General features: G+C 36.3%; 1 protein-coding gene across 1 annotated transcript; it reads left to right on the forward strand.

Annotated features, from left to right (window-relative positions):
• The first annotated feature begins 3,393 nt into the window (after positions 1-3,393).
• LOC142330725 (uncharacterized) lies at positions 3,394-14,412 on the forward strand. Its single transcript, XM_075376171.1, has 4 exons — positions 3,394-3,400; positions 10,496-10,685; positions 10,772-12,225; positions 14,384-14,412. The coding sequence occupies exons 1-4, from the start codon at positions 3,394-3,396 to the stop codon at positions 14,410-14,412; spliced, it is 1,680 nt and encodes a 559-aa protein (XP_075232286.1).
• The last annotated feature ends 8,928 nt before the right edge of the window (positions 14,413-23,340 follow it).

Below are 23,340 nucleotides of genomic sequence, written 5' to 3' on the forward strand. Positions count from 1 at the left end.
AAAACATATGAATTCAAATCATTAATATTTCAAAAAACAAAAAAATAAACAGATTTCAAAAATTTAATTATCTGGAAAAAATAATTACACCATACATAATTGAAAAAGATGACACGAAAACATTAAGTCAAAAAATGGAAGCGCCATTATCTCGAAGAATATTCACAACAAAAATTCCTGTCGTGTAACTCAAAATTAAGATATTATAAAATTGTGGTCCTACCGATCTGCTATGTGGTGCAAAATGTTTACAGTGCTTTTCAGTAGAAGAAATAATAAAAGTACAGAAAAAAATTCGAAGAGAAATATACGATGACCAAAATATGAAGATGGAATTTACAAACTGAAAATAGAAAAAGAAATTTATATACATACAGAAAATACTGGGGAATTACTCTGATAAAGAAGATTAAGATTTTACAGAACGAACAAGATCGTAAATTTTATTTTACGTAAATATAATGCATAAAGAATACACGGATAAAAAATTATTTAAATTGGTGAACGTTTCCAAATATTTGATTGAAGACAGATATTAATTTAGAAAATTGATACAAGAATCTAAGTTTTCAATGAGAAAAGAAAGGTACGTACATGAACAAATGGAAAAAAAAAACAACTGAGCGAACGAATGAAGACTTTTGGGAAAAGAAAAAGAAGTGTAAACGCCATTTTATTATTTAGTTACTATTTTTACTTTCCCGTTTATCGCTATAACAGAGCTACGGCTTTAGAAAGGTAAAGTATTTTAATCGGTCCAATCTGTACATATACGTTTTGACATCTAAAAAACTCAAAATAACCCGATGGAAATTTTCCGGATGTACGTGTTTGTGAGTTCGGTGTCACGCCATAAATCATCTTATATCTCCAGAACTATTCGACCGATTTTGACGAAACTTGGTCGGATTATTTCACATATGGGAAGGCATTGACACCATTATATTTTCAACTTAAATGGTCAAGGGGGTGAGGCTCTACAGCAAGGTCACCTTCAGTTTCGCTTCTTTTTTTTTTTTTGCCTTCAGTCATTTGACTGGTTTGATGCAGCTCTCCAAGATTCCCTATCTAGTGCTAGTCGTTTCGTTTCAGTATACCCTCTACATCCTACATCCCCAACAATTTGTTTTACATACTCCAAACGTGGCCTGCCTACACTATTTTTCCCTTCTACCTGTCCTTCCAATATTAAAGCGACTATTCCAGGATGCCTTAGTATGTGGCCTATAAGTCTGTCTCTTCTTTTAACTATATTTTTCCAAATGCTACTTTCTTCATCTATTTGCCGCAATACCTCTTCATTTGTCACTTTATCCACCCATCTGATTTTTAACATTCTACTATAGCACCACATTTCAAAAGCTTCTAATCTTTTCTTCTCAGATACTCCGATCGTCCAAGTTTCACTTCCATATAAAGCGACACTCCAAACATACACTTTCAAAAATCTTTTCCTGACATTTAAATTCATTTTTGATGTAAACAAATTATATTTCTTACTGAAGGCTCGTTTAGCTTGTGCTATTCGGCATTTTATATCGCTCCTGCTTCGTCCATCTTTAGTAATTTTACTTCCCAAATAACAAAATTCTTCTACCTCCATAATCTTTTCTCCTCCTATTTTCACATTCAGTGGTCCATCTTTGTTATTTCTTTGTCAGTTTCGCTTAAATTTCGCGATTTTGCAAAAAACGTTTGTACGTGAGTATACTGCGTCATTAGTGCCCCCTCTCACCACAAGGAGTGCTAGTGTAGCACTGACGTACAGCTACTGTAGTCGTCTATGTTGTGACGTCACAGGTGACTGGTAGAATTAAATAAGTGAATAATATTTAAGTGTAAAAACGTATTTAAAGTGGCCGCTAGTACCGCCACACCCGCGCGAATGAAATACGGTATGCGCGAGCGCTTTAGTTATAATCATTGAATTAAATAAACAAAAAATATTATATTCAAATAAAATTATAAATATTTTTAATTAAGTTGCGTGTGTAAGCCGTGCGTCAGAAAAAAGCCGCGTGACGGGAAAGTCCTACAACTGTGTTGTCAGATTTTTCCTGTAAGATGATTTTCTAATTCATAGCCGTTTTTAATTTATATTGTTCTTCATATTTTTATGACCGTTTAAAAACCTCCTTGTTGTGTAGCAGTACGACAGAAATTTATATTTTTTCAGATTTTTGAGAAATTATGTAAATATTTCTTTTTTAAATTCATCTAGAATACAGAGAATTTGTATTCATTGTCGGGCAATAATCGACATCTGATTATTAGTCCCCCCCAGACTATATAAAAAGAATTATAATTCGCGTTTATTGTTTAGACAAAATTATTACCGACGGTATTAAATGTTTACAAAATTCTTTTTTTCTGTTAAAAATTGACTGACCAAATAACACGTTTTATAAAAACACACAAGTTATTTTTAAATATGTAGAAATACACATCCTGATGATCTTTTCAAAACTGAAATCCAATTTTCCTATCTTTGTACGGGGAAAAACCGGGTTGTTGTTCTATACAGATCTTCTACGAGAATATTTACTGGGATTTAGAAAGTAAACCAATTTTTATTATTTTATGAAAATCAGTACTTAAATCTAAAAATGAATTTTTAAGATAAATTTAATAAAAGTACGGGTCTATCTTCAAATCTAAATTGGTTGACCGTAAATAAAAGCATCTGTTAAAACAGTAAAAAAACATGCAAAGAGGAAGCTATCTTACTACTATGTAAAGATGTTTCGATTTGTTTCCGATAACCACAGAATATAATGAAACGCTTATTTATTACGAAATTTTAATAGTACCTTTATTATGACGTCCAGAAATGTTTTTTTCTATAATGCGTAATATACGTGAACATTAAAGGGAATTACGACTATTCATATACTTAACTGAAAAGTTTTTATTCATCCAAATTAATCTATTTTATCCTGTAAGTTGTGAATAGCGATAATTCTTAGAACAACAACTGCCCACCCGTGATTACTAAAAAAACTACTTCCAGTTTTTGAAGCTCTATACGCAAATAGCGCGGACGAAGCAGCGACGGAGGATGCTATTATTAGAATAATTAAAGTACAGATTGAGGATGCAAGATGCAGTAAATATATTGAGAAAAAGCTTTCATGTTTTCATTCGACTTATGAAAACATGAAATAAAAAAAATATATATATATTAAAATAAGCTATTCAATTTTTTTCCTTAAAATTAGTATAGTTACAATTATTTTGAAATTACTTAGCGGGTGATACGCTTGTTAAATTTTACGTGATTTTTCAAACTCCCGATCGGCAACTTTACCGATTCAACTGCCTATATTTTTGAAATAAGTCAGTACAAATAATACGAAAATTTGTTAAAATTAAAAGTGCTGTACATTATTCAAAATGACAAGTAAGCTCATAAATATATATTTGCGATGTAAATTATAAGAAACGGCTAAAATGTTCATAAATGTATGACCATTATCTATGTTTAGCAAAGTTAGAATTTTCGTGCTTTATTTTTTTTTTAATACTATCTGTGTGTTTTGCACGTACAGAGAATTTACGATTGGTCATACTGATATATATGATGTCACAATCTTCACACCCCAGACTATATACCCCTTGTTTATTAAACGTTATTATACGATATCTTTTTATAATTATTTGTAATATATCAATTTATTATTTGTGGTATATGCAGGTGTTTGTTAAATTTTATACAATTTTCCTATCTTTTGACTAACTGGACTGTATTCACTTTTTGTATATTTTTTTTTTATGGTTTTTATCTGATAATTTTATGTTGTTAGTCGTATTATTTGTATTATTTATTCCTCTGTATAATTTATTTATAGTATTAATATTATAACCGTTAGTAACAGCAATATTTTTAATTATTTCTATTTCTTTGTCTAAAGAAACTTACGTATGGCTCTATATGAAAGTGCGTCGTCGTCTTTATGTTGGGGCTAATTTAGCTAATTTCCTTTGACGATATTTCCATTAAACTTCTTACCACGTAACGACACTTTCGATGGACAAAACAAGTGGAAATTCGACAGAGCCAACTCAGGATTTTTTGGGAGGTGGTGGTGAGGTATTATGTACTGATGCAATTTATTTTTCGATGGTTTTTCGAATTACCTGAGCCGTGTGAGGCCGGGTATAATCGTGAAGAAGAACGATGTCTTTCTCCTGAGATCCTTTTCTTTCTTTTTCGTGTTTAGCCTCCGGTAAATACCGTTTAGATAATAATTCAGAGGATGAATGAGGATGATATCTATGAGTGTGAATGAAGTGTAGTCTTGTACATTCTCAGTTCGACCATACCTGAGATGTGTGGTTAATTGAAACCTAACCGCCAAAGAACACCGGTATCCACGATCTAGTATTCAAGTCTGTGTAAAAATAGCTGGCTTTACTAGGACTTGAACGCTGGAACTCTCGACTTCCAAATCAGCTGATTTGGGAAGGCGCGTTCACCACTAGATCAACCCGGTGGGTTTTCTACTGAGATCCAGGACGTTTTTTCAATACTGCGGGGATCTCTTTGTCGATAAGCACTTTAAAGTAGTATTTTTTCTTTATTGTTTGCTGATATTCCCAAAAAATCGCCAAAACCGGGTCTTTTTCGTCCCAAAGGTTGTAATCATGATTTTTCCTGATGATAGACGGGTTCGGAATTTTTCATGACAGATGAATTCGTGTACTTCCACTTCGTGTTCCACGCATGAAATTTGATTCCGGTTCGCAATGGTGGATCCATATCTCATTACGGGTTAGAATATTCTGCAAAGAAGCATCACTTTCTGCTGAAAAAAATTTACATAACGGTGATTTGTCAACTCTTTTGGAACTCATCTTGGCTCGGTTTATGGTACTTGAACTTGTAGTTTTTCAGCTATAATTTCAACTGTAATATTCTTCTTTTATAAAAGAGTTTATGCTAGTTTCAAGCGCTGGAGTTCAAACTTCAGTCGGACGTTCAGAACGGTACTCGTCAGTCACTCAAGTTCGACCGTCTTTAAATGTTTCTACCTGCTTTTAAACATTTCTGCAGTTCGTACAACTGTTTCCGTATTGTTTGGTCATACGAGACTAAACGTTAACCCGGTTTTTCACAGCTGGAATGTAAAAAACCGGATCACGTTACAGTTAGTTGAACGTTGCACGATGTTCAACTATTTCGAAAATTTTATGGGGACTCGCCATCGGAAAATCAGATTTTACGGTTAGAACAAAATCTTTATTTAAAAGGTTTATCAAAATTCATTACACGGTCACGAACTCACTGTTCTGAAAATATCATAACTTTCTTAACAACTGTTTTAAGCCTCCACAGGTAATCGCGTCTTGAATTATTGAATGATTCTCGTATACGACAAAGAGAAACAATACTCATCTCAATCACAATCACAATCACATCTTAATTAACAATTAATTAAGATTAATGCAAATTTTTTCCTAACAAAGCGTCTTATCCAGACGGACAATTATTTTCACGCAAATATTAGCTAGTAATATTTGTACTGGTTCAATTATAGTATTTGTAGTTAGTTTTATTTTACATTTGCTGTGTTTTTTGACGTTTAAGTTAAAACCAACTTTAAGTTGAAACCATTTTTTGAAGGTAATATATGTTTAATTTTAATGAAGTATGGATTTTTTGAATAACTTTACTCACCACATTTCCGAGTTATTTTTTATGGTGAAGTTCTTTACTTAAGTTTATACAAAGGATTAAAATTTTAACCACTAGGAACGAAAAATAAATTTTAACTTGTAATATCATTAATTTTAATTGTAATTTAATTTTTTGTTAGATTTTATTTTTTTCAAATTTAAATCAATTTATTTGAAAGTATGGACTGCAATTAAAATCCTACCTTTAATCTACTTTGTTCTCCTAATGTGTACCTTGCAGTCTGGAACAATAAGAAACCTTCCCCGCGCTAACAATGAGATAAGGATAATATGTAAATGAGGTTCAGTCTTGTACTGACTCAGGCCGACCATTCCTGAGACGTGAGATTAATTGAACTTTAACCACAAACGTACACTGTCATCCACTGTCTAGTATTTAGATCCGTATAAAAGCAACTACTCTTACCAGGAATCGAACCTCAGAATCCTCGACTTCGAAAATCAGGTGTTAAATAACTGATTTGCGACAACCTGTTAACCGCTAGACCGGTGGGCTAATTTAGTTTATTTGACGCAAAGAAAAAAATTAATTTTATAATTTTAATTTAAATGATATATTCAAATTTTTAAGGTAATTTTCTATTATTTTATTAATCGCGAGACAATATTTAGCTTAAGAATAAAACAATCATTATTATGAAAAAACATAAAATAGAAGAATTACAAGAAAGAACAGCAATCTGTATGTATACTTAATCAAGGACACCTCACAACAAGATATATAATAAAAATCAACGTACTTCTATATTGCTTAGAAAATAGAAGCAAACCATTTTTATACATACATATATATATCATTACTAAGAATTTGTAGATATATATGTATTATATACATTTCTCGTTTCTAAGAAATTGTATCAAACGGAACAAAAAAAAATTGTTTTGCCAAATTTCTACAACCGTTATTTATGATTAATTCGCAAATGGAAGCACGTACAAGACGTGTGTTGGCATAGCGTGATATAACATGAATGTATTAATTGGAATTTCTTTCAAAAACCAAAACTTTCCGATAAACCATTTACCACTATATTATTATTCGGTCGTGGACGATTGTGCATCAAATTTAAATTAAACTTCTTTACACTACGGAGAGACATCAGAGAAATTAGATTTTACATAGGTAGATCTAGTTTATTTTTTATACGAGAAATTTGTTTGAAAATAATAAAACAAAAAATCTTATTAAAAAATCAAATCTTGTACGTTGTTTCGATCAATGTCACGAGATAAAATTATAAAACATGCGAGGCCGTCGGTGTACATTGTCTATTGATTTATTGACATAGATTGAACGATAAATCATGTACGTGTTTTATATAAATAACGGACAATATTTATAAATATATTTGTTACGAACTTGTATACTTTAAATAAATATTCAGTCATATATATCATAAATACATGCAATACAGACTGGTAATAAATAAAAACATGAAAAAGTATATTTATCTTTGATTGTTGAACGTATAAATAATTATTATTTAACCTAACTCGGACTACACTGAAATAAAACCGTAAATATTTTTTCTTGAAATAAGTCTATACTAGAAATATCGAGCGTCAATATTAGTCTAATTAGTGCATAGTAAACATCAAAAAAGTTCATAAAAACATATTAATTTAGCATTAAAATGTAACGTATTAATAATTAACTCTATGTTTGAAAATATATACTGTATATATTATTTTTTTTATTATTTAAATGTTTTCCCCCTATTTCTACTGTCATAGCGGAAAATAAGGAGATTTTTTTTTATTTGACAGATATTAGAAATATCATAGACATTCGGTTGTAATCAATAATTTAAAGAAGTGGAAACGTAGGATGTACATAATTCTTTTAGAGAAAATTTTATATAAAATTTTTAAATTTGAATTCTTAATTTCTATCAGTGGAAAACTCTCTGAGACTATTACACAAGCGGTATAAGTATTTTTTAAGGTTATGTTAGATTAATCAGGAAAGGATTTGGTGGGAATTTTACAGAAGGATATCGTACTTCGCTGACGTCAACCTAATACAGGATGCCAGTAGCAAGTTACGACGGGTGCTATAGAAAGCCTGAGTATAATGAATGATTGATTAAAAGACAATAAAAAATAGAAAAACATAACGTTTTATTATATATGAAGGTACTTATCATATTTATATTAAAAAACCCACCTCTAAATTTATGGAAACTTGAATACATCTAGAAGTTTACGGATGGCGGGAGGAGGAAACCTGTATGATGTTTAAAAAATGGGATAACAATGAACTTGAATTTTCACAGTATTTATAGTTTACACTTTCCATGGACTAGATAAAAACAAACATTTTTTCAAGTTCAAGAAACGTGGAACTTTTGAAACATTTAGCCTAGGATTCAACGTAATAAACTGTTGTTTTTTACTGAAAAAATAAAATCGAGTACTTATAAAATATAAAAAAATTATTTAAAATTAGTCAATTCGAATCTAAAACGGTTAAAATTATATTACAAAATTATTTCACAGTTAAAATGGAAACTTCGAACAAGTAACCAAAAATTAATTATGATATTAATTCATTTTAAAAACAATACCGATCTGTATAATAAATAAAAAAAAGTTAGTATTTTCTATTTAATTATTTATATAATTAAAAGATCGTAAGTAAAAGTAAAATAAATAATAAAATTTTGTTCTTATTCGTTTTAGCGCATCAGTTTGTATTCAAGAATCTAAAAATCTCCTAAAGACAAATAAATCTTCTATAATATAAAGCATTGTTTCTCAATAGGTGGGGGTAGAATGTTTTGTTGCTTAACATTATCTGTTTCATTCTTTCTGATGAGTTGTGGCGTTTTAAAAGCATACAAAGTAAAACTGGGACTAATCAGTATTGTTTTCTCTTAAAATATTATTATTCATTGCACAGTCGTCTTTGTCGTGAATACAATGAAGAGGTAAAGCGTTTAGGGTTCGGCAGACTCTTATGCAACATTATTATTAGCCAGCTGAAGAAGACAAGAACGGGAAACCACTTCTCTTCTCGCATTTCTAACTGAGCGTGGCACAGGATTCTTGTAATACTTGAGGATGGCAGTATCATTTTAAGCAATGACTTACGATGCATGTACGGCCTCCTAAAACTATTACGGTTACGGCGCTTAACGTGTAACAAGTAAGATATATATATGAAATAAATAGGGCTAATAAATTTATGTTGTAAGATGCTAAAGTAATATCAGTGATATTTTCATGAGAAAATAAAGGGTAAAATAAGGGGGAAAATAAAGATGTTTTTTTTTATAATTCTTTCAATTGATGTTGAATTCTTTCCGGACCGAAACAATAGAAGATAAACAGATAGACAGTAGTACGGAAATGGGCATACGGCGTCAGGAAGTGACGTCATCCAAGATGGCGGCTGTCCGCCATCTTGTCGGCCATCTTGTCCGCCATCTTGGAAAATGGCGGACAAGATGGCGGCCAAGATGGCGTCTAGGTCGGCCATCTTGGATGACGTGACGTCGGTGACGCCGTAGCCCGCAGTCTTTCCAACCTGTTTTTTAGGTCGGCCATCTTGGATGAAGTGACGTCGGTGGCGCCGTAGCCTGCAGTCTTTCCGATGTGATTTTTTTTGGTCGGCCATCTTGGATTGTGACGTCGAAGCCCGCAGTCTTTCCTAGGGCGTTACTCGAGGATGATCCTGGTCGTCGTAGATCGTGCACCGGGAGTCGGCGCAGTCTTTCCAACCTGTTTGTGACGTCATAGCCCGCGGTCTTTCCTCGATGATGATCCTGGTCGTCGTGGCGACGATGACAAGGTTCTCGTCGTAGATCGTGCACCGGAAGTCGGCGCAGTCTTTCCAACCTGTTTGTGACGTCATAGCCCGCGGTCTTTCCTCGAGGATGATCCTGGTCGTCGTGGCGACGATGACAAGGTTCTCGTCGTAGATCGTGCACCGGGAGGCGGCGCCCGCCGCCTCCCGGTGCACTATCCACGACGAGAACCTTATCGTCGTCGTCGCCTCGACGCGGATGTTCCTCGAGGAAGATCCGAGGTCTTCGTTGTGGCTCGTGCACCGGGAGGTGGTGTCTGTGAAAAAAAAATTTAGATTTACCTCGAGGATGATCCTGGTCGTCCAGGCGACGGCGTCGGGAGGCGTCGTCGTAGATCGTGCCCCGGGAGTCGGTGTCTGCTGCGCGTGTGTGTGTTAGCGGAGCGACGTAGAGAGAGATGTTTACCGTGCGGGATGCGGCGCTCGACTGACGAACCGTCCGGCCTACGCGTGACTCTCTTGAACAGGAAAACAGTCGCATTTTCCTTATGAACAGGAAAACAGAAATAAATTCTAATTTTTTTCCTTTATCAACTGGTTAAATCCGATTGTATCTGCACACACACATTCACACATGTGTGTGTGTGTGTGTGTGTGTGTGTGTGACTGACGCAATTGGTCGATGCAATATATATACCTCCATCTCTTTGTAAAATTGTTTCATTCATTTACCGATTTGTGATCAGTGAACACGGTATTATTGTAAAATTAAAAAGACTATTAAGTGTAGTTTTTTCATCACCTTAAGCAACTAGGTAAGTTATTTTATGTAATAAGACTAAGGTAATATTAAATGAAATAAAATAAATGACATAAAGAATATAATTAATAATATAATTTTAAAAAAATATATACAAATAAAATATGATTTTATAAATTTTATAATTTATATCTTCTTCTTCTGTTACTGTCTGAAACACACAAAAAAAAACAATTACCATTTTTAAAAAAAACTAATGTTATGATATATGTTATTTTAATTTGTTTCAGATATTACAAAAAAAATTGAAATGGTATCACCGGTAGTTATCCAAGCAATAAATAACAACGTCATCCGTCTTCGATGGGACTTGTCTGACTCTGAGGAGATGTATCTCCTTTCAACCCTTCTACGGTATCAGAAGAGCATCCTGAACTGTTTGAAGGAAGAAGGCAGACGCTTTGATGGCAACATAAAATGGTAATTTAAAAAAACGTTAAATGTACTGTTTTTATCTTTAAAAAAAATAGTAGTCAATATGTACTAAAATTATTCTGTTTCTACAGGTACGTTGCAGCAAATGTTGAATTGATGAAGCGGACACATCTCGAAGACGGAGTAGAAACTACATATACCAATTTGTATCTGCATGGAAAAACTAGAACGGTGATAAATTTAGATGATAACACCGACGTTGTTGAAGAATCATGGATAGAATCAGTGGAGAAAATTATAGAGACACTGACCAAATTCATCAACAACGGCAGCGGATGGGTAATGAATAAAATAATTTATATTGATTTAAATATTATCCGTTACCGTCCGTTATATGGCGCCTCTAGTTCATTTATAAAAACACCAAAAAAACTTGTAAAAAGAGAGGCAATAGTTAATGTAAAAAATCCGCATGATGAAAAATGTTTCCTATGGTCCGTACTAGCATACCTGCATGACCAACCAGGTCGGAACTATCGTCAGAGTTGGTATGCACGCTTTGAACATGAAATTAACATGAACGGGATATCATATCCAGTAAAGGTAAAAGACATTGATCGCTTCGAGGTGTTGAACCACACAATAAGCATCAATGTCTACGGCTATGAGGAAGATAACGATCGCGTGTACCCGGTACGTGTTACCGAAAACCGCGATCGTACCCACTGCATACACCTATTGCTGCTTGCAGGGGAGACGAGAGATAAATTTCACTACTGCCTTATAAATACCAAACCAGGTAAAAATGGGCTATCTCGTCTCCTTTCAGGTCTTACAAAACATCACTGCAGCAGTCAATATTGCCCTTACTGTTTGCACCGTTTCAGTTCATCAGACCCACATGTCGCTACACAAAACCTAAACCAACATTTGATCGAGTGTAAGCGACACGGTGCACAAAGGATAAGAGTACCCGATCCCGCTAAAGAAAAGGAATGCGTGATGAAGTTCAGGGACTACTCGTCCACACTACGCGTTCCGTATACGGTGTATGCAGACTTTGAATCATTCGTACATCCGATGGACACTGCCACCCCTAAACCCAACACTAGTTTTACCGATAAGGTAGCCCATCATCTTCCGTCCGGTTACGCCTATGTAATCGTCGACGAGGAAGGGGAGATTTGTGAAGGTCCTGTAGTCTACCGAGCGAGAACCGATGGTGAAAATATCGTTGAAAAGATGCTGGATGAATTGCTCGGTCACGCCGATAGATTGCACAAAATTATGATTACCGAAAAACCGATGGTGATGACTCCCGAAGACACTGAAACATTTCAAAGGGCTACCGAGTGTTTTCTTTGTCATTGTGAGTTGAACGACGATCGTGTACGTCATCACTCGCATACCACAGGACGGTTTCTCGGTGCATGTCATAACGAGTGCAATTTAAATTGTAAGCGCACCGAGCATATTCCGGTATTTTTTCATAACCTCCGCGGTTACGATAGTCATCATATAGTTCAAGCTCTGGGAAAATATAAGGACGATGTAAAAATAAACTGTATCGCCAACACGTCCGTCGGTTCGTTGAGGTTCTTGGACTCTTTACAATTTCTTTCGTCGTCGCTCGAAAAACTTGTGGAAAATCTTGTAAAAGATTGTCAGGACAAAGACACCGTATTTAAACGTCTCACAAACTGTTACCCGCTACCCGAGAAAAGAGATTGTTTAATCCGTAAAGGCGTTTACCCGTACGAGTACATGACCCATATAAACAAGTTTTTCGAAACCCAACTTCCACCGCAGACGGCATTCTACAGTACGCTAAGAAGAGAGAACATAACGGACGATGATTACGTCCACGCTCAAAACGTGTGGGAATCGTTTGACTGCAATACGTTAGGCGATTACCACGATCTTTATCTTCTTAGCGACGTATTATTGTTGGCAGACGTCTTTGAAAATTTCCGAAGTACGTCTATGCAATATTACGGTTTGGACCCCTGTCACTTTTACTCCACCCCCCATTTCACGTGGAATGCCATGTTAAAATTTACCCGACAAAAATTGGAACTGTTGACCGACATAGATATGCATCTGTTTGTCGAAAAAGGAACACGAGGCGGTGTAGCCATGATTTCAACCAGACACGCCAAGGCGAACAATCCAAACATTCCAGATCAGTATGACCCATCCGAACCCACATCCTGGGTTCAATATTACGATTGCAACAACCTTTACGGGACAGCCATGGTTGAGCCCTTGCCACACGCTAATTTTAGGTGGTTGAGTACTGAAGAGATTGACAATCTCGATATTAACAGCGTTTGCGATCGTAGTGAAAAGGGCTACATCTTAGAAGTGGATCTTGAGTATCCACAAGAATTGCACGATCGTCACAAGGATTACCCTCTCGCACCAGAACGGTTAGTACCAACCGATGATATGCTGTCCCCCTATTTGAAGGACATAAAGAGATGTCCCGTAAAGAAATTATTGACTACATTGTACGACAAACAAAATTACGTTTTACATTACAGAAACCTAAAGTTGTACACTCGACTAGGACTGAAAGTGAAAAATATTCACAGAGTTCTGGAATTCTCCCAGTCGCCTTGGTTGAAACCGTACATCGACTTCAATACTGAAAAGCGTGCACAAGCACGAAACAGTTTTGAAAAGGACTTTTTTAAGTTGATGAACAACGCGGTGTATGGCAAGTCCTTAGAAAACGTACGAAACAGAATAGACTTCCAACTGGTCACTAACGAACGTAAATTGGATAAGGTGATTGCAAAACCGAGAGTTAAGGCTTGGTACATCTATAACAAGGATGTCGTTGGGGTAAGTCTGAAGAAAACGGAGATATTTCTCAATCGTCCGATCTACATCGGATTTACCGTATTGGACATTAGCAAAATGATCATGTACGAATTCCACTATGACTACATGGTGGAAAAGTACGGTCATAATATAAATCTTCTAATGACCGATACGGATAGTCTGATGTATCATATCGTGACCGATAACGTTTACAACGATATTCTTCACGATATCGATCGGTTCGATACTTCAGATTACCCTCGCGATCACGCATGTTTTAGTAATACCAATAAGAAACGACTTGGTAAATTCAAAGACGAAATGAATGGAAAAGCTATTCGTGAATTTGTCGGACTTCGTGCTAAGATGTATAGCATTCTCGAATTCGACAAGAAAGAGAAGAATGTAGCAAAGGGTATTCCTAGAGTATCCATTGCAAAGGATCTTAGACACGATCTGTACAAAAAAAGTCTTTTTAATGATTCCGTTACGTATACAAGCGCGTACGGAATCATAAGCACTTTGCACAATATTTTTTCCATTAACAAGTCAAAGAAATCGCTTTCACCTTACGACGATAAACGTTACATATTAGAAAATAAAATCAACACAGTTCCATACGGACATTACAGTATAAACAAAAAACGTAAACTCCCACCCAACAATGACGACAACACTCCCCAAAAAAGGTCAAGAACCGTAAACGAAGTGCTCATAGCCCACGATCATGACTATTGTAGACCAAGAACCGTAAACGAAACCCTAATAGCCCACGACCATGACTATTGTTAATTTTTTTTTATTATGCGGATATATATTGCCTTTCTTTAAAAAACTATTATGTATTATTATAACTAAAAAAAATTAACTAAAAATAAATTATTGTATTATATTATGTGTTATTTTTTTTTCTTAAGTAAAAAAACCCTACATACCTCCTCATTAAACTTCTGAGCATTAATACTTTAAATTCCATTGTGGTGTTTCTTGATAAAAAAAAATTTAAAATAAATTTGGTTAATACTCTAGTATTGTTACGCCGAAATTCAATTAATAATCGATAGTAATCTTCTTTGAAGAAAACTGCTGCACCAGGTCGTGATTGTGACACCCTAAATAGAAAACGTAAATTTTCCAAGATTCTATTTGAAAAAAAACAACCTTAATCTAGAATTATAACTTAATGTACTTACTAGTAGCACCATCCATCGCTGATGGAATCATCCTTCCACCAGTTGCGTACCGTTATATTAACAGTAGATCCATTTTGTAATTTAAACTCGTGATTAATATAATCCATTTTACTAAGATGTGTGGTCAAATGTAAACTAGCATACGTTATGTTTGAAACATAACCGAATGGACTGTTCACATATGGACACACATCACTCAAATGTACTATATTTACCCCACGTAAAAATAAATATAAAATGGTATCTATTGGAAGATATTCGGTGAATAACCCGAAGAAATTATCTACTGTAACCCACAAACTAATACGCATATGGTGATCTTGTGAATTATGAAACATATGTTTCAAAAGTATCATCTCCTCTTTTGAGGGTTGTGATGTTATAGACTGTTTTAGTATCACCACCCACGACATGTAAACCAGAGATGATGCTGATGGCATTTTGAATAACTAACTCACTTGGTACTCGATTGTAAATGCTGTTTTAATTACTATACCCCCTCCACCCTATTCAATCCCCACCATACCCAATCAACACCTAATGTAAAAAAAAATACATAATTTAAAAATATTACATACCTTTCAATTCCACAGTATGAAGATATTTCACGCCGACAGAGGGCACACCTTCCATCGTTTACGATCAGCATGCCTGCACACCCGTCGCAGTATCTATGGTTGCATCCTTCAACCTGAACAGATACCGGTTCTGATAAACAGACCGGGCATCTGTTTAAGTTGTCAACAACTGATCCAGCGACGGATTGCAGACTTTCTTGTTCTGTAAACGACGGAAGGTGTGCTTCTGACGACGACGACGTTGAAGGTAATGACAGTATTGCTGATATTGTGCTTATGTGTGGTCGTCTTGGTAGAGACGCTGTAGGTTGATGTCTTGGTGGAGACGCTGTAGGTTGATGTCTTGGTGGAGACGCTGAAGGCGGACGTCTTGGCAATGTTAGTATTGCTGGTGCGCGTCTAATTACTGGTCGTCTTTGTTGAGGTGATGGTGGTGGAGACGCTGGTGACGGTTGCGGTATTGACTGATGAGATGATGGTGAAGGAGACGCTGGTGACGGTAGCGGTGTTAACTGTTCTTCCTCCATCTCTCTAATTATTCTAAAACACCTCCTTTTTATTCTGTTTGCAGAATTAACAATATCTAGACACGCGAAGTATACCTCTTCAGCGTCATCCGTGTTTCTAAGGAGCCTCACACAGGCATGATTAAATGCGGCTCTTGCAGAAGATATTTCACGTATGTTCTCCATCTTATCCAAGTGAAGTTTTAACAGCGAATGCTATACATAACAATTACTTCAATAATGTAAACTTTTTATCTCTGTAGGCGTTTCCGTTAAAAGCACTTGTATATTATATGTTAAACTCATTATCAATTTCCGTCTGCAGTTTTTTTATCGTATATAATTTATGCAGTTATTAAAACGCAATAACAAGGAAAATAATATTATTTTCCTTGTTCTTGATATTATTTTAAAATAATATTATTTTAGTATTTTTTTTCCTTGTTCTTTAAAATATATTTTTTTACTATTTTTTCCTTGTTCTTTAAAATAATATTTTTTTAATATTTTTTCCTTGATCATATTTTTTTACTATTTTTTCCTTGTTCTTTAAAATAATATTTTTTAAATATTTTTTCCTTGATCAGTTTTAATAATTTTTATCACTGTTGTTCCAACTAGTATTTACAATGGATGTGTTTTTTAGACTTAATACTTTTTACACTATTACAAGAATCGGTAATAAAAAGATTTTTGTTCCAAAGTGGTCAAGTAAATTATCTACTGTACCAATTCAATCGCCTAAAAAACTAGCCTTATTAGGCTTTATTTATGAAGGTGATGGTCTACGAGTAAGATGCGTAGATTGTGGTGTATGTGTAAATATGTGGGAACAATTTGATAACCACCAAACACATAAAACTTCTTGTAAATTTTATTAAGAAAAAAAAACACATCTATAAATTTAAAACGGTCCTTTTCAGGACCACCCTAAACCCCCCGATTCGATACTTGAGAATAAATTATTAACTGATTTACAGTATTGTAAATCAATTAATGATTTAACTATTTTATCGAAACGGCCGGTGCCAAGGCCGGGATATAAGAGTGGTGAGGCGGGTAAAAAAAAATAAAGAAATAAAGATTCTTTTTTTTTCTTCCTATTCCTATCCAAATACACACACACACACGAAATACGGTCACAGTACAACAATGAACGTCAAGACGTCAATAGCTAAAGAGCTCCATCGACAGGCGCGTCGAAACTACCCCACAAGACGCGTTGAACTTAAAGGTATTTCAGACCTATATCAAGCTGACCTTGTTGAGATGATACCGTATGCTAAATCGAACAAAGGTTATCGTTACATACTGACGATGATAAATTGTTTTTCTAAACTAGCATTTGCCGTACCGATTAAAACCAAAACTGGTACGGAGATCGCTAAAGCCCTCAAACCCATATTGGATAAACACAAGATGCGACATTTTCAAACCGATTTGGGTAAAGAGTTCTACAATCCGTCGGTTAAACGACTCTTACAGTCGTACAATATAAATCACTATTCCACACATTCGGATAAAAAAGCGTCGATAGTCGAACGATTTAATCGAACACTGAAAACGATGATGTGGACAAAATTTACCGAACAAGGAACCTACAGGTGGTTAGAATTACTACCGAAATTGATCGCAAAATACAACAACACCAGTCACCGCACTATCGGAATGAAACCGAAAGATGTAAATAAGCGAAACCAAGCCGCTGTTTTACAGCGGTTAAATACGGTACTCTATCGAAAACCTACTTTACCGAAATACAATGTCGGCGACCGAGTGCGTATAAGCAAATTTAAAAAGACATTCGCCAAAGGATATCTACCGAATTGGACGAATGAAATATTTATCGTACATAAGGTACATGATAATACGCGTCCGTGTACTTACACGTTGATCGATGTTCACAGTGAGGTGGTGAGCGGTAAATTTTACGCTGAAGAGCTCACTAAAACTAACGTTACAAATAATGTGTATTTAGTCGAGAAAGTCTTACGAAGAAAAGGCGATAGGCTATTTGTAAAGTGGCAAGGATTTGATGGAAAACACAACAGTTGGATACATAAGGCGGATTTGGTGTAGTGAATCGATCAGTCATAAACATGAAGTTGGAACGTCAACAGGTCGGTAATATCACGCTAGAAAACTTCGACGATTATACAGGAGCCGGGTGTGGAGAGGGAAAAAGGTCTCGTCATGGACCTCTTCTACCGAATACAATCAGATGTATTATCTGCGGACCGTCTAATTGCGGAAAAACAAATGTCCTATTCAACTTGCTGTTCTCACCGGTCGGTTTACGTTTCAGAAATATTTATGTGTTTTCCAAATCGCTGTACCAACCGAAATATAAGTTTCTAGAACATGTCATGACCGGTGTCCCGGAGATCGGCTATTTTGCCTATTCTGAAAACGATCATGTAATGGCACCTGACGAAGCGGAACCGAACTCGATAATGATTTTCGACGATGTAGCTTGCGAAAAGCAACATAATATTCGCAAATACTTTGCAATGGGACGACACAACAACATCGATAGCTTTTATTTGACACAGACATATTCCAATGCCGGGAAGCACCTTGTACGGGACAACGCAAATCTGCTTCTTATATTCAAACAAGATGACCTCAACTTACATCACATATATCAAGATCATGTAAATACCGATATGAAATTCGATCGGTTTAAAAGTCTGTGCGGTGTTGCATGGGGAAAACGACATGGATTTTTGGTTATGGATAAGGAGAGTGATATCAACGGTGGACGGTATAGAGTAGGCTTTGATGTTTTTGTAAAAGAGATCAGTTGATAGTCGGTAACAATGGCAAGCATACACACTTACGAGGACTGTATACCGTACGCTAACGCGATACATTTTAGACAAAAGCCGCAAAACAACTTGTGTTCCAAATATTTTAGCGCCCGTCAGAAGTTTTGCGGCAATTACGTTTGTCGCAAAGTGAATTACTGTGAAAATAAAGACCGACGTTGTTGGCGACATGTAAAAAGAATGAATCGTGACTATCCGTTGGTCGTACTGTTGATGATTACTAGCGAAGGTAAGATTTTCAATAAGCGTATATGGTTAAAATTTTTAGAAGAATGTGACAAGTACGAGATGCCTATCGAACTGGTGATTTACGATAAAAACATGTTCAACACAACAGTCCGACACGGATGGAATTTTATTTCAAGATTTAGACCCTCTCCGCTCGTGTACAAAAAGCCTTTATTGGAACTTCGAAACCGTCATGCGTCTATGGACTATACAAACGTTTACATGCACATGTTGGAATACGGTAGTCGCCTAGAAGGAGCGAGATGCTGTATAGTGATCACGGAACGAACTATTCCGATAAGATCGTCCAAGACGTTGTACCGCTTAGCGTTATCATACGGTAGAAAATGTTTTGTGGACACGGCTTACGGAGTACAATTTACCGACCAAGTACCGGAAACATTACCGATAAGACGAGGAGGATTACCGTTTGACATCGTAAACAACAGGGCGCAGGCGCTCTTTTCTGGCGAATTTCTAAACGAAGCGCTACCTACGTTGCGATTATACGCAGATTCGTTCGGATTGAAGTACAACGAACAACGCGAACTGTTTGAAATCCAAAACGAAGACCTACTGCGAAAGTGGTGCGAATATGCAGGAGCGAAACCGGACGAATTTTGGTTGTTGAATAGCTATCTGTTGCATTTACATTCGGAAGGTGACCGTCATCCGATCAGACGACTTTCCACACGGTACTTGACAAAGGTACCACAACGCGATCACTCAACCGTTGTGGATATTCCGCTGTGGGTTGGAAATGTAAAAAGAGCAATCGTCTTTAAAGACACATGCACGAAACTCATGATACCGTCTATCGATCAGGGTGTGACACATTATTACCGCGAATTGTGCAATACCAATCGTCGTCCGGTGAGAATGAATGTTTCGTTAATCGATGTTATACGTTTCCTACGCAGAACCAAAAAACATGCAGTGTTCTTTAGATCGGTGGAACTAGGATGGTGATGTGATCAACTGTTTTCCGATCATTCGTAACCACAATGTCGAACAAGAACGAAGTCGATATGCCATCCTCGTTGTCGTCGTCTGCGAAGTTGGTAATGGAAATCGATAGAATACGAGATTCGATTAAACGAAAACATCGCGCTATTACGCAAGGAATAACGGAATCGGAACAAGTTATTGAAAAGCAATTTAAGCCTATTGTCGAACCGCTCCGAGAACTTAATCAATCGTTTAAACAAAAGTACGATGTTAAAAAAGAACAAGAAGAGAATGCAAATGGAGTGGTTGAAACAAAGGAAAAGGTGGTGGAAGAGACACCGACAGTTATGAGAAGACTCTTTAAAACACCGACGTCGGAAAAACAGTTCGTGAAACCTGTAGACCCGTCGACACCGAAAACGATGGGGTTTCGTGCAAAACATTTCTTGGATCTTACCGTAACGGATAAAGGTAAAAAAATAGACAACGTCTACGGAGTTAAAAACATTGACGATCAATGGATGATCGGAACAAAACCACTCCAGTTCAAAGGAAATAAAATAGTTATCGACAACAAGACGTATAGCGGTTCCAAAGGTTTATATCAATTGATTTTTTTGAATGAGCCTGTAGATTATACAACCAAAGATTTAAATAACTATAAGAAAATATTAGAAACTACTGAGGCGCATAAAAGTCAAAATACCGGTCGCATAATTTCCAGTCGATCGTTAAAGTACAAGAATATTATCAAAAGACTGTTTCCTCGTACGCATCTTTCGTCGGAAAGCGGTCATGACGACGAAAGTCCAATAACCGGATCGGGCCTGTTGATGAGAGCGAAGAAAACGGTTAGACCGGATTACGTTTACTGGGACGATCCGAATGAACTGTGCGATAGACTGCGACTTTTATTGGCTTCGAAACGTGCGGGTCATACCGGTCATAATAACGAAATCGTGTCCATTGTAGAAGAATTGCAAGAAAGTGGATACATAAAAGAGGGTAGAGGAAACATTTTATTTTAATCAGTCTAAAGATGAGTATCGACAAGTTCGGACGTTTTCGTGGAGGAGCGATCGGTAACAGACCACCACCTACGCGGGTTATCGAAACGTTTGATAAAACCACCGATGGAAATTACAATATTAGAAAACGGAGGTTGTGCAACGTGGGATGTCCGATAGAGGATGATGATGCTACCACTTTCGGTTTTACGAACAAGATTTACGTAAAGCAAAGCGATTTGGTAAATCGATACATACCTTCAATCAACAACAACAACAACAACGAAATTTCCTTTTCAAATAAGCGTTTGTGTGATGTTGGTGAACCTATCGAAAAAAGCGATGCCGTAAACCTTAAATATTTATATAACAACCTGTTTGGTGAAAAGAATATTATTGATATGAAAGGAAGCGTCCTGATGAATTCTGGTGAGGCGATAAGAGCAAAGGATCTTGTCACAAGGTGGTATGTTGATCAAAAGGAGTTTCGTGTAAAAAAAGATATCGATGATAGGTGTTTGTTTAGGAAAGATGGAATAGTAGATGTGAAAGGAAGTGTTGTTACCAACGCTAGAACACCAGTAGAGTCATCAGATCTAACTACAAAAGAATACGTTGTGGAATGTCTGTTCAGATTTTACAGATTGATAATGGAGTATGTAGAGGATGAACTTCCTAATTATCCGAATTATCATAATGTTGATCGAGACGTCTTTATGCAACTTTTAGACAAAGTCAGTGTGCCAAACAAACAACAGTCTAAACAAGCTTCAGATAATGTTAAAGTGGAGTTACAAAAAGACCAACCGGACACAGATCTAGAAAGACGCATTGAAGATAAGGAGAAGGAGGATCTGACTAAGAATGAGGTTCGTCTACCAATCACAGATACAACAAAGGAGGACGTGAATAAAAATATGATACACCCTCCGATCTCGGATTCAAAAACAGATACGATGAAGAAGGATATGATACACCCTCCGATCTTGAATTCAAAAACAGATACGACGAATGAAGATGTGAACAAAAATATGATACGCCCTCCGATCACGGATTCAGCAACGAAAGAAGATGTGTACAAAAATATGATACACCCTCCGATCTCAGATTCAAACAAAGATGCGTCGAAGAAGAAGGAGGATGTTATTATAAGACCACCGATCACGGAACCAATGTAAGATGGTGGAACATTGTAAATGGGTTCATTGTCTATCCGATATGGCAAGAGTGAGGAGGTCAAAACGTTCTCCTGTTCGAAAGGGTAAGGTGAGAAGATCTAAACGAATAGCCAGTCTTAAACGAGGCGGAGGACTGTTAACATCTCTAACGACAGGAGCTGCTGGTGTGTTAGGATCTTATATCGGTGATAAGGCATTAAAAGGTGTCAAAAAGGTTGTGGGTAAAGTTTTAAACAAAGGAGTCGATTTATTGCCGGTAGAGATACATATTCCGGGCTATCAGTACTGTGGACCGGGAACGAATTTAAAAAAACGATTAAAGAGAGGTGACCCTGGTGTAAACAAGTTGGACGCGGCTTGTAAAGAACACGATATCGCATACGCTACGTACAGTGACAACGAAAACAGAGCGGTTGCGGATCGTAGATTAGCCGATAGCGCTTGGGAAAGAGTTAAAGCTAAGGATTCGAGCATCGCAGAAAAGGCTACCGCAATAGCGGTTACAAACGCGATGAAGTTGAAAGCAAAGTTCGGCGGTGGAAGAGTAAGAAGACGAAGAAGACGATCAAAAAGAACTAATATAAACCGTCTTGTTGAAATGATGAAAAGAAAAGCAAGCACTGCAGGACAGGGATTATACCTTAAACCCTACCCTTTGACCGGTTCGGGGATTGGTGGTAAAAAAAAACACCAACGACGTCGTCGTCGTCGTCGTCGTTGTCATCGTCTCCAATAAAGGGAATACCAGTGCGACCGCTATCGAATATAGAACTGATATGGTACGCCAGAAAACTAAATATACCCGATTTTCGAGGAGTCTTTATGTTGGACGCATTACCCAAAAAACCAAAGACTAACGAGTCTGCGATAGTTAATCTTGATCGCAGTACCGGTCATGGTACACACTGGGTATGTTATAGAAAACGTAGACGGATGGTGGACTATTTTGATAGTTTCGGTAATCTTCGTCCACCTAACGAATTGGTGCGTTATTTTCCATCCGATGCGATTATAAATTTCAATTATAAAAGCAGACAGACTGTAAACACGGTTATCTGTGGACATTTATGTCTCGAATTTCTCAGTCGTGATTCGTCAGTCTACAGGTAAACATGTTCTGTATAAGTGGAAATACGTCGTTATTAAACGCTACGATCTTTCCACCATTGGATTTGTCTAATGGTGAATGGGAATTGGCCTTGATAAACCTAACCACATATAACTCGATTCCGAATGTCGAAGAGGGAATCAACAACACAATTATTGTCGTTCCAAAGAAACCTAAAAAAACAATTAAACTGTCGCTTCCGACCGGATCGTACGAGTTGGACGATATCGCTAAACGATTGAGCGATGAACTCAAAGACAAACACCAAATAGATTTACTTATGCGACCGAATAACAATAC

Source organism: Lycorma delicatula, chromosome 9 (genome assembly GCF_047948215.1).
Source record: "Lycorma delicatula isolate Av1 chromosome 9, ASM4794821v1, whole genome shotgun sequence".
NCBI lineage: Eukaryota > Metazoa > Arthropoda > Insecta > Hemiptera > Fulgoridae > Lycorma > Lycorma delicatula.